The following is a 12,456-nucleotide window of genomic DNA, read 5'->3' as shown; positions in this document are numbered from 1 at the left end:
ACACTTTCCCAGAGAACCTTACCCTCTACTTCCCTGAGCAGCCTGAAGTCATGTCCAGGGTTGAAGTTTTGCTGGCACTTTTCCTCCTTGTCAACAGAGATTTTAAAACTCGATGGTTTTGTGATCACTGTGGCCAAGTGATCACAAAACCCCTTTCACTCATGAGACCCTCTCTGTGAGCAAGCAGCAAATCAAGAAGGGCAGCTTAGTTGGCTCGCTCAGTACCTGTACCATGAAATCATCATTCAGGTGTTGTAGGGACCTTCTGAACCTCTTTGTGCCAGCTGTGCAGTGTTTCCAGCCAACATCTGGCAAGTTTAGTCCCCCATAAGGACAAAGGCTCCACACCTGAAGGGGTTTCAGTCCTATAGAGTGGTGCTCAGGGGCATGGCTCCGTGTGGGGCCAGGCAGTGTTTGGTTCATGGCTGGACTCCATCCTCTCAGAGTGATTTTCCAAGATTCTCTCTTTCTGTGGTACCTGGGAAAGGGGTTTTGCAGGTCTGTCCACACCTGGGCAGCAGGAGGGGGCTTGGGGTCGCTTTGAACATGTGCAGTTAGGGGCAGGTGCTTGTGGGAGAGTTACAGGCTCTCACTGGCCTTTTGGTCATTGGGACTGCAATGGGGTGGATGGAAAAGCTTAAAAACTGGGAGCTGGGGTGCAGTGGCTTGCTCCAATACAACTGAAAACCCAGGCAGCTGGGACAGTCTGATGAACTGCTTGATTTGACCCCCAAAAAACCTGTGGGGGTGTTTGTCCCTGAACATCCATCATCCTGTCAGGCTGTGATGAGCTGGAAGGGAAAAAAAAAAAAAAGATTTTTTTTTATTTTGCTAAATGATGATTGACATTTTAAAAGCAACATTGTCAAAGCTGCATGTCAAACAGCCTAATTACCTAATCTGTATGGCTCCTAATGACAAGTTAGACTCTTACAGCTGAAAGAATTTTAAGCATCTAATAATTTATACATCATCACCTGGGCTATTTGCTTTCCACACTTCAGTAAATGTAGATGAGGAGAGGAGCTGCTTGTGTTCTGAGGCAATTTCACCTGTTTCACTCAGTCCTGTGTCAGGATGGTGCTGCCCTAGGGGAAATCACAGCCTTCAGCAGAAGCTGGTTAAAATGTTGTGATGAAAACACTCACTTTTACATTAGGACTCTTTTGTTCCCCACTCTAGTAGTTGAATATTTTTTTCTTTTATAAGACAAAAAGCATCTTGGGCTCTGCTTCTGTGTCACATTGGGGTATCAGCACCACTTTAATTTCAGGTTAGAATATTATGTGTTATAAATGGAAAAATGTTTTTTACTCAAATAGCCAGCACAGAAACAACACTTGGGCAGTAAACTGAAAGGACAAGTCTGTCCCTAACAAGCTATAGCTGGCCTCATTTCATTGATTAGCTAATTGCTGGCACTGGTGAAGCAGGGCCCTATATGAGTGAGTGGGCTGCCAGATCATGCCTTTTGTTGTAGGGATGTGTTTTGAAGAGGGGCTGAGGAAGGTGGTGATCCCACATTTTTTCTGCCTGAGCGATTATTTTGGAGAGAGACAGGGAGATTTTTTTGCATGTTTTGTTGGTTTTTTTTTTGTTTGTTTGTTTTTGGGGTTTTTTTGGGTCTTTTTTAATGTTGTGCCTCTGATAAACCTTTGCCATGAGGCCTTTGCCCTCCCCATTTATTCTGGCCCTGCTCTTGATGCCCTGGGTGCTGGGGCCAGCTCCTGCTGGGCAGGGTCCTGGGGTGATGCTGGGGCCCTGCTGTGATGCTGCTGCTGCTGCAGGGGTGAGTGAGGGGCAGTGGGGACTGGGTTCCCTGTAGGAAACTCCCCTCTTGGGTGTGCTGTCCTGCCTGCTTGTAAGTCCCTTCTGTGTGGTCCTGAGTGATTCAAGCCTGACTGGCTTTGCTTGCTGTGTTTTGGGGCTGTTTTTTTTATTGGTTGTGGTTCAACAGCACAAATCAGGCACAAATCAGTGGATCAAGGGAGGGGAGAAGGTTTATAATTGCATGGAATAAATGATGGGATCTTGGGATTCAGTCCAGGTGTAGGCAAAACCCCAACCCACCAGGCTGGGTTTGGTTCTCCCTTCCCACTGGGCTGGTGTTGGCATTTCTCTGAGCATTGTGATAAACATTAGGAATTGGTATTTGGGTCTGCAATTGGGCTTTTTTTTTTTAATAGTCAATGGGATCCTCTCAGAAATATTGGAAGGCTAAACCAGGTAAGAATTAGTTCTCAGATCAACCTCTGGTTTTCTTTTTTGTTTGGGGTTTTTTGTTTTTTTGTTTTGGGGTGTTTTTTGTTTGGGTAGTTTTTTGTTTTGGGTAGTTTGTTTTGGTTTTTTGGTGGGTGTGTTTTGTTTTTTTGGTTTCTGTTTTTTTGTTCCCTCAGAACTTGTTGGATGCTTTAAGCCACCAATAAGTAGTGTGGAAAATCAGGAGTGACAATCTGGCTGTGGGGTGGTGGGGACAGTGAGTGGCTGTGGTTGATCAGTGCTGGGGTAGGGAAAAGCCAGTGCTGGTGTGGGAGACAACTTGTGCCACTGTCCTATGGCTGCCAAGTTCCTGCCACAGAGCAGGTCCTGCAGGCAGGAGCAAAGCACTGCAGCAATTAAAACAAGTGGCAAAAGTTCAACCTAAACTTTAAGTGTGCTCCTGTAGGGTAAACCTGTCCTGAGCTTTCCACTCTTCTGGCTTTGAGAAAGTGGTTTTGGAAAACACTGCTTTTCCCTGCCTCAGGAAAGCTGCTTTCCACTTTGAGTGCTGTGGGAGATGCTGATGTTGGGGCTCTAGTGGTTTCTGGCTTGGCTGAGCCCTTTAAACCAAAGAGATTGAAAATGCCTTCAGGAGAGCTTTGTCTCCCAGCTCTGCATGTGCATGAACAGCAAACCTGGCCCACAGGCTGAAACCAAACGTAGCAGTGCTCTCTTTGCTTTCCTAACTCACCCAGCTGGGGCAGCTCCCTGAGCCTTTGGCCCTGGTCCCCAGACAGCCTGACCTGCAGAGCAGAATCTGCCTCCCTGGGACCAGTGACACCCACTGTGTGGCTGAGCTCCTGCATGGCCATGGGGGGCTTAAAGCAGAAGTGTGCCCTGCTCTGGGGCTGTAGCAGTGGGGGCACAGCCTGGCTCTCCATGGAGCAGGAGGTGGGGGTGGCCAGGGCTTCTCCAGCTTTCCAAGGGTTTACTCCCATGTTTTCCCACTCATGGGTTTCCATGTTGGTTGGCAAATGGGAGTAGGAAATACCAAAATGGGGAGAAGAGGGATCCTGAAGATAATTTCTGGAAATAAAGATGGTAACTGTTCTTTGGAAGTGGAAATGGGGGAAAACTTGGTTGTTGTTTCTTATCTTCCAGAGCTGGAATCTCCTTGGTTGTTGGCCTATGTGCCTATAAGAAGCTGCCATAGAGTGCTGAAGGACAAATATGGGGAGTTTTCTCCTCCAGCATTCCAGACTGATTTCCCTGTAAGCTTTTGGTGCAACTGGACAATCTGGGCAGGCTCCAGGAAGCACATCATAATTTATATCCAGGGATTTATTGCTAAGGATGCTTGCAACAAAAATGAGGACATAATTCTGTTTGAAGGGGTCTCCTCCCTGGTGGAAAACAGTGTTGTTTATGCCTGCTGGAAAAAGGAGATGCACGTTTTTGCCACCTTTGCTCAGGCTGTCCACGTTGTGCTGCTGAAGAGGTACTTGCCAAACCAGGGAGATGCACGATTTAAAGGGAAGTACTACATCTTCCAAGACCAGCAAGGTGTCTCTCCCTCCAGTGGTGTAATTTCTGGAACTTCTGCTTCAAAACTGCCAAAGAAAGGTGGTGGTTTTCAGTCTGGCTGGGTTGAAAACCTTAGAGATGCACTGGGCTTTGCAGCCACACGTGGCAGCACCACCGTGCTAAGCAGTGAGCAGACGCAGGGAAGAGGGATCCCTCTGGACACCACGGCTGTGGGAAGTCCTGCAGAGCTTATCCCATGTGAACGTGCAAGGGCAAAAGCTCCTCGTGGGCTGGGGTCTGAGCTGCTGGAGCCTCCAGGCGTAGGAGCACCTGAGGGAATAATCCCCACTGCAGCTCAGGACATTGCGGGGCAGAATCCCTCTGTGAGTGAGGGCAGTGCTGTGAGTTCTGCTCCTGTGCACAGTGCACTTTTGGAAACTCCTTTGCTTGGTGCCTTCCAGGGAGCAGAACCTTTTTGGCAGCCAGCAGGTGTGAGCCTGGAGAGCAGCCAGCCTGTCCTGAGCCCTACCCTGATGCCAAAGGGTCTGGGCCACCTGCAGCTCACCATTAAACCAACAGGCACGGGTTGCCTGGCCTTGGCTGCACACTCTGAGCCTCTGTCCCCTGGCACAGGACAAAGCCAGGAGGGCACAGGTCCCACCAGGGACAGCCAGCTCAGCACAGCCAGCCTGGAGAAGGATGGAAGCCGTGCCCTGCTGAGTGTCCCAGCTGATGGCCTGGCCAAGGGCCTGATGCCCAGCCTGAGGAGCCCCTCTGACATGGTCACCAGGGACCATTGGCAGCTATTTCCTGAGAGAAGCCAGAGCAGTTTGGGGCATTTGTCCACACCTAAACCTGAGCTGGGCACAACTGGCCTCCATCATACCAAGCTCATGGATATTTTCTCACGGGGAAGTTTTGGGGGAGCTGTCAGGAGGAGAACAGCGCTGCATCCCACAGCACCAGGGCTGGCTGTACCTGCTTTGGCAACAGGGCTGGAGCATCCTCTCACACCTGTGCCTGCCCTGGGGACAGAAACCATCCCTGTGCTGGTGACCCCCTCCACAGAGCCTGTCCCTGCAGACTTTGGCTCTCTGGATTTAGTTCCTGAAGCACCTCTTCCTCCACAATTGGAATCTCTGTCCATGGTGCCCTCTCCACCAGCTTCTCTGGATTGGGACCCTGTCAGTCTCAGGCAAAGGGACATCTCCCCAGCTAGCCCAGGAGGACAGGAGATGGTCTCCCCTTCACCACCCTGCCATCCATCAGTAGCCTCTGAACTGGGCACAAATGGGTCCTCCAGATGCCTTGGTCCTGGGAGGCAAAAGGTGGTGCTGGGACAGGGAGGTGAAACCACAGCCTCTCTGGGCTTGATGGCCAGGAGTCCCTCCCCAGTCTTTGTCACTGTCCCAGGGCCTGGTGTGAGGCTTGCTCAGCCTGAGGGCCATGTCAGCAGAGGCTCTGGGGTGACACCAACTTCCCTGTTGGACACCAGAGGGGTGCACGAGGTGCCTGTGCAGCATCAGGATGGTGCTGCTAGCGACAAACCAGCTTCTGTCTCCAGATTCAGGGGATTTAAAATGCAGGGAACCACAGAAGCTGTACAAGTGGTGGCAGGACAGAGGACAGCTGCCTCCTTCAGCAGCACTCCTGCACGCCCTGATCTGCCTGCAGCTCCGTGGGGAGAAACACTGCCAAGAGACCAAAAGCCCTGGGATCCCCCTGGTGTACCTGGGAACACCCAGATGGCAGCAGGACAGCAAGGGAAACATGCTGGTAGGTGTCTCTGCACTTTGTGTCTTGGCACAAGTCATCTTTAGAGGTCAAAAGTACTTGGTGGGGGCAAGGACAAGGTTGTGCCTTTCACCTGCAGTCTCCACCTGGCAATTATAACCTGTTTTCTGGGGAGAACTGGGCTGGGGTGACCCTGGCTGGACACCAGGTGCCTGCCAAAGCTTCTCCTCAGCAGGACAGGGGAGGAAAAAATGTGATTAAAGGCTTGTGAGGTGAGATAAGGGCAGGGAGAGATCGCTGACTGTCTACCATCATGAGCAAAACAGACTTGACTTGGGGAAATCAGTTTAATTTCTTGCTAATCAAATCAGTGTAGGATAATGAAAAATCAACCCAAATCTTAAAACTAGCTTCCCCTTACCCCTCCCTTCTTCCCATGCTCAACTTCACTCTGGTTTCTCTACCTCCTCCCCTGCCTCTGGAAGCGCAGGGGAGCAGGACCTGCAGTCAGTTCACCACACCTTGTCTCAGCCACTCCTTCCTTCTCAGGGGAGGATTCCTCACTGGCCTGCCCAGTGCTGGGTCCATCTTGGAGCTGGCTGGTGTTGGTTCTGCTTCACGCAGCCTTTCACAGAGGCTCAGCTCCAGCTGAAGTGTGGATGTGTGGCTCCAGGGACTGAAACTACAGAAATCTTGTAGCAGGAGAGGGTCTGAAATGCTGCCTCTCCCATAGAAGCTTGCAGCACTCCTAAAAGTCTGATATATAAAATGTAATATGTGATATAATTTGTGACTATAATAACCTTTGATTGCATGTTTCTTTTCTGTGTTCCAGATGTGTCAGAGCTGGGCCCCCCCTGGGTAACAGAGTACTTTCCCATCAGGAGCTGCCACCTCACCTTCCGGAATGGGTCTGGCCTGTTCTACCTCCCGCTGCACATGGACATTAAACCCAACATCTGGTGCAACTGGACCGTCTGGGCAGGCCCCCAGAAGCACATTGTCATCTATGTCCAAGGGTTCCAGGGGAGTGATGGCTGTGGCAACAACCAGGACAAAATCATCTTCCAGGGGGTCTCGTCACGCATGGAAACCAAAGTGGTGTTTGCTTGCCACAACCAAGGCACTCTGATCTTTGCTGCACAAGCCACTGAGGTCCAGGTGTTGTTTCTGTCAGGGAGTGGTTCCAGAAGCCATGAATACAGGTATTTTAGAGGACAGTATTATGTATTCAGAGATTCTGAAACTGTAGGCTCTTCAAGTGATACTGATCTTCAAGCAGCTCCCCAGGAGACATCTAAAAATGAGAGCTGGAGGACAGCGGTGACCAAAGGTTTGTTGTCCATGCTGACAGCTCCTCCAGGCCCACCAGCTGCGCCTGCTGGTGGCAGGATCCAGCCTGACACTGTGAGCCCAGAAGAGGTGGGCCAGCATTCTCCTGATCTCATGGAAGATGGTCAGCCTGGTGCTAAGCAGAGTGAGCATGGTCAGGATGAAAGGAACCTTAAGGACAGTGTCAGCAAGGGAAGAGAAACTGAAGATGACATGTTGGTGGAGCCAGCTCCAGCTGGGCAAGACACTGGGGGCAAAGCTGAGCCACCTGCCTTGGAGCTGTCCCCTGGGACACCCCTGGCCACCGTGGTCCCATGTCACCCAGCTGGTTCCCCTTGCTCAGAGATGCTCAGCAGCAGTGCAGGTGTTTCTGACACATCACCTACCCTGGGTCAGGCCAGTGGCAGCCCCTCACAAGTGGCAGCTGCTGCACATCACACACAGACACCAGAGCTGGCAGAGCCACCACTGACCACCAGCACAAAACCACCTCTCTATCCCTCTCCTGGTGTGACTGCTGCCGATGTGCTGTCTCTGGGAGGAACAACTGAAGAGCTCTTTGGTAAGGTGATTTTTTGGTTATTACTGGCTGAACTGACACTTTACAATGTGCAATATCCACCTCCAGTGATGCAGCACTCTCTTGAGAGGTTTTATTTGTAGACATGGCTGTTACCTTCAGCTGGGCCACTTGAGAAGACAGGATTATCAGTTCTAGCATGGGCATCTATGGGATTATGCTGCTCATCATAGGGATAGGCTGGCTTCTAATCCAAGTGTTTTGAGTTATCCATGGAGGAGCCAGCCTCTCAGCTGTGACTTCACCCCCAAAGCAGACTGAGAATGCTCATCCTAGTTTTAAACAGCCCTGTCTTGCACTGATTCCTCAGTAGCCTGTCACAGTGTTCTCAGGCATGATCAGTGAATTTGAGCTCCAGAAGAGCTCAAGGTTAGAAATTGAGAAAGGTTAGAAAAATTCTTTGTCTCAAGAAAGTTTAGGAGTTGACGGTAGGTCACTTACACAGGCAATATTTAGCTACTGATATGTTTTAATTTCTGTCTGAAAGCAGAAGATGTGTTCAGTTGGTATTTCCTCACCTCCAAACTGTTCTTGCCCTTCTCTTGTAGATATTATTCAGATTTTTTGATTTGCTGGCATGTAATGCCCAAGCTGTTTTGCTCCACTGGGATCCAAGGCAGCTCTGGTGTTTTTACAGGATTAGAGTTTATCTGCTTCCAGAAATGGCAATGAGGTTTATTTGGGTAATTTCTTTCTAAAGAGTACTTTCTACTGTAGAGGAGAAGAGATTTCCTTCAGAGCCTGACATTTAATTTCAGTATGAAGAACAGAGGCAGGAGCTGGCACGTGGCACTCGTTTTGCAAAGTGGCACAGACCTAAAGTACTTTCCCTCCCCGTTACTGGTACATCAGTGATAGCAGCCTGATGCTTTCCCTTGCTTTGGCAGATCTGATGTCAACTGTGGGGAATGACACAGGACTGCAATCCCAGCACCATCCTGGAGGTGAGCTATGCAGAGTTAAGTGTGCCTTAAAACACTGCCCTAAGCCCAGGGAGCTGCCTGAGGCTGTGCTGGACATCACCTGCTTGTTACATTTAGAAAGCAGTGGGAGTTGTTTCTGAGTAGTGACCACTCTGAAAATGCTATTTTTCAAGATGTCCCTGCAATCCTGCAGTTGTACTTTGGCCACTTTGTGTGACTCCCCTGGAGCAACCCGAGTTCAGGTGCCAGCCCTGACATACATCCTGGCTTGTGAGTGCAAGCAATACTTGTTGGCTATTTATAGAAGGTTTTTCTAAGATGAATGAACCTCAATTCCTCCAGTGTATTCCAATAGATGTCCCATGACTATCAGGATCAGAAATGTGCAGAAATCCTGCTCCTCAGACCAGACAGAGAAGGAAAACCCTTTTATGGGAGAGCAACTATACAATATAAATGCAGGGTTTGTATGGCTCAGCAAGCCACAGAAACATCTTGCACAAAGGAGTCAATACAGAAGGAGCTTCAGCTCTGAACAAGGGAAATATTGGTGAACAAATAGGTTTTAAATAGCCAGCTGACAAATCTGTGCCAGTCTGGATGCCAAGAGAAACTGGATTTTAGAATCCATCAATAATTATGACAATCCCTTTGGGAAACAGGAGGGCTAAAGGCATGTGAATGTGATTGGATATGTATTGGATATGTTGCTTTGTGTCAGTTTTTCACTGAAAGATAAATTCTAATATTCATCAACAAGCATTCACTAAGGTTTGTGTTCACCTGTTACTCAACAATTTGTCCTACCTGATGCACAGCCCCTGGAAATGCCCCTGTGGCACTGACCTGCACAAGCATGGTGCTGTTCTAGTGTTGGTGCTTAAGGACTAACTCATTTAGGGAGCCTGGTTGTGTTATGTGCATTTGAGCATGCCAGGATCCTTGTGTCTTCTGGCAGATGTGCTGTTTGAAGTCAGTGTTGAAATCAAACCCAAGGACTGGATTCCTCACAGTGGGAGTGAGTTCCAAAAGGGTCTCCTTGAATCTCTGAAGAATCATGTAAGCGTGGGCATGGGGAGGTGGAGAGGAACAGATGGGATGTCCCAAATCTTCATGTAGAAGAGACCATTTGGTGCTTTTGTGTTTGGGGGAGATGACCTGGAGCTAAGCAAATGGGAACAACAGGTATTCTTCTCAAGAAAGGGCTCAGAGCAGTGGGCTAAGGGACATTCTCTGCATCCCAGGGGTTTGTGAAAGGGGAGAGCAAGATGGGGTGCTGCAGTGAGAAAAGCTGTTTGCTGTCATACTCCTGCTTGTTGAACATCAAATCAGCTCTGGTCACTCTGTTCCTTTGCAGATCCAGAAAAATCTGAAGCTTTCTGCCAACAGAGTCAGTGAAATAAAGTTAAAGGATGTCAAAAGGTAGGGTTAATGCTGTGCTGCTGGCTTGGCAGGTGACTGCTATAACCTGTAATATTTATTGGATTAGCAGTGTCTTGGCTTCTCACTCTCCTTCCCCAGGAAGAGATGTGTTTGTTCTTCTTCCTTGATCTGTAACTTGTCCTGAAAGTAGAAAAAAAATAATTGTTTTCTAGAGGAAAGACGGTGAAAATTTGTGTTTAGTATTATCTGGGGCCTATATAGGTATAAAGTGGATTTAAACTTTGGAGGAAAAGGAGGATAAAATCTCACCTGCCACAGTGGCTGCTGGAGAAAGCAGGGAGCTGTCAGCAGAGGCTGATCTCCAACAACAAATTGCTACTACAATCAACTTTACACAAATATCTGGCCATTTCAGCCTAGCTCCAAATGAGGAGCCACTCTTGGGCTTTCCTTTTTCCCATGGTCCAAGTGCAAAGCTGCCTCTTGGCACAGATCATCTGTGCAAGAGCCTGCAGCACCACGATCCCATGCCAAGGGCAGAAGGTCTAAATGGGCCATCAGAGCCGAGCCTGCAGTGATGTTTTTTTTCCTCCTGCCTCACCCTGGGCTCTCTCCTGCCCATAGGACGAGGGATGCCAACCTGCTGCTCACCTTCTGGCTGCACCTGGAGCCAGAGGAGAGGAATGTGTCTCTGCTCCTGCGCTCACACCTGGAGGAGGTGCTTGGCACCTCGGTGGCTGTGGAGAATCTGCAGCTTGTTTCACTCTTTGTTGAAGGTGGGTGCTTCACTTTATTTATTTTTTTTCCTGGGATAAACCCTTTAATGCCAAGCCTGACTTGACTTAGGGCATCTATTCCCCATTATAGATGTGAACGAGTGCCAGGCTGGGCTTGGCCTCTGCGGGGAGGAGGCGGAGTGCTTCAATGGCGTGGGCACCTACCTGTGCCGCTGCAAGAAGGACTACGAGGACCATTCTCCCAGCAAGTCCGGCACGCTCTGCATCCGCACTCCCCGGGCAGGTAGAGGATGGAACTGCGGCTCTGCTCCCTCCCGCGGTCTGGGGCTTTCCCGGCCCCAGTGGGGGAGCACACCAGGGCCAGGGGCTCTCTCCCAGCCGGGGTCCTGCACCTCTGCTGGGGTGTGTTGTGGCTGGTGGCTTTAGGTGTCCCTGCCAGGTGGGGCGAGGATGTGGAATGCCTTTGCAAGGCAGTTCCTGGCTGGGAATAGAACCTCTCCATGAGCCTTAGGCTCCCTTCCCTCAGTCTGCTGCTTTCTCTGCATTGGGGCTACAGCCTGGCACATGTGAGCCCTTAAGTTATAAGCAAAGTGTGGTCAGGGGTGATTTATGAGCTACTTCTGCTGTAACTGATGTGATCAGCAAACCCTGTGGCTCCTGGGGGTGCCCTTTGTTCTCCTGTCACCCTGTGTAGATCTTGGTGACACGGACAGTGATGTCCCTGGTGTTTACCCCAGCTTTGAGGCTGAGCAGATGGCACGTGGTGCTTGACTATAATCAGTGGTGGCTAATCCAATCCAACAGCAGAGTAATGGAGCCTCACAGGCTGGAAAACAGCAATATTCTGCAATATGTGCTCCAAACACTGTGGCTGCTTTACCAAAACTACTTCACCACTGCTGCAGTTTAAACCTTAATGTGAGTTCATAGCCAAATATAATTTCTCACTCTTCCTACCAACTCCAAGTTAATTAACAACTTGAGAGTCTAAGGCTGTACAGATCAGCTGGTTATTGTTATATTCTAACACAGGTAATTTTATAAATCCATCTTAATCTGTTGGGCCATGGGGAAGGTCTCTCCAGGCCTGGATGGGAACAGCAGCAGACCTTTTAATCTCCGTGTAGCTGCACGTGGCTGTGGCAATGGCTTTGCTCTGTTAGGTTTCTTCTGTGGTATCACCATCCTTGTGCTGCTCTGGGCTCTTGGTCTAAGTATTTCCCTGGGATGGAGGTTTGGGAGATGTGCTCCGGCCTGGAGGCAGACAGGAGGGTTCCTGGAGGGTGGCAGGGGCCGTGCTGGATTTCCCGAAGGAGATGTGAGGCACTTTGTGAGCACATTGGGGTCCCTGGGGCAGTGGGCGCTGGGATGAGCCCGTGGCTTTTCTCTTGCAGGGATCAGCACCTTCCTCCGCCACGCTGACATGCTGGTGGGCGCAGCCCTGGTGACCGGCCTGGTGCTGCTGGTGGCCTTTGGTGCCCTGTGTGTCACGGCCCTGTGGGGACAGGCCCCCAGGAGGAGCCCCAGGCCTGAGGAGCCCCCGGTGAGGGCCGTGGAGGAGCCGGCCGTGGAGCTGCACGCCCTGGGGGAGTGCCTGCAGCTCGACCCCTTCCAGCTGAAGCTGCGGGCCAGGGCCCCCGAGTGGCTCTGGAGTGTCCGTGGCCAGCCCGGCCCGGCGGGACAGCGCTTCCCAGAGCCGCCTGCCCCGCTCTGAGGGGCCCGGGCCTCCGAGGCCTGTGCGGTCACTGCCGCATTTCCCCGGGTTTCTGCCACAACCCGGGCTGTGCCAGCCCTTCTGCTGTGTTTTATGGACCATGAATATCCCACAACAGTGTTGTAAGTTAATTTTTTTAATGCTTGCTCAGCTTGGGGAACAAAATGTTTGGTCTACGCTGTGGTATGTCTGCTGATTTGTCCTACTCGAGCTCTACACAGGAAAATTAAAAACTTTATTTTTTTTTAAGAAAAAAGGAAATAAGATGTTTTGGTGCTTAATATGAAATTAAAAATATTTCTGCATCCTGCTCAGTGCTGCCTGCTTTCT

At 50.3% G+C, this 12,456-nt stretch overlaps 1 protein-coding gene across 1 annotated transcript; it reads left to right on the top strand.

Annotated features, from left to right (window-relative positions):
- The first annotated feature begins 1,519 nt into the window (after positions 1-1,519).
- On the top strand, positions 1,520-12,436 carry LOC135297836 (uncharacterized). Its single transcript, XM_064415790.1, has 10 exons — positions 1,520-1,789; positions 2,187-2,226; positions 3,361-5,499; positions 6,293-7,351; positions 8,257-8,313; positions 9,251-9,351; positions 9,650-9,714; positions 10,300-10,451; positions 10,543-10,695; positions 11,807-12,436. Exons 1-10 carry the CDS (start codon positions 1,661-1,663, stop codon positions 12,124-12,126), a joined length of 4,215 nt encoding a protein of 1,404 aa, XP_064271860.1. The 5' UTR covers positions 1,520-1,660; the 3' UTR covers positions 12,127-12,436.
- Positions 12,437-12,456: the final 20 nt, after the last annotated feature.

This window comes from Passer domesticus, chromosome 3, assembly GCF_036417665.1.
Source record: "Passer domesticus isolate bPasDom1 chromosome 3, bPasDom1.hap1, whole genome shotgun sequence".
In the NCBI taxonomy this organism is placed as follows: domain Eukaryota; kingdom Metazoa; phylum Chordata; class Aves; order Passeriformes; family Passeridae; genus Passer; species Passer domesticus.
The sequence above is the reverse complement of the archived record's forward strand: the minus strand, read 5'-3'. Positions and strand labels throughout refer to the sequence as shown.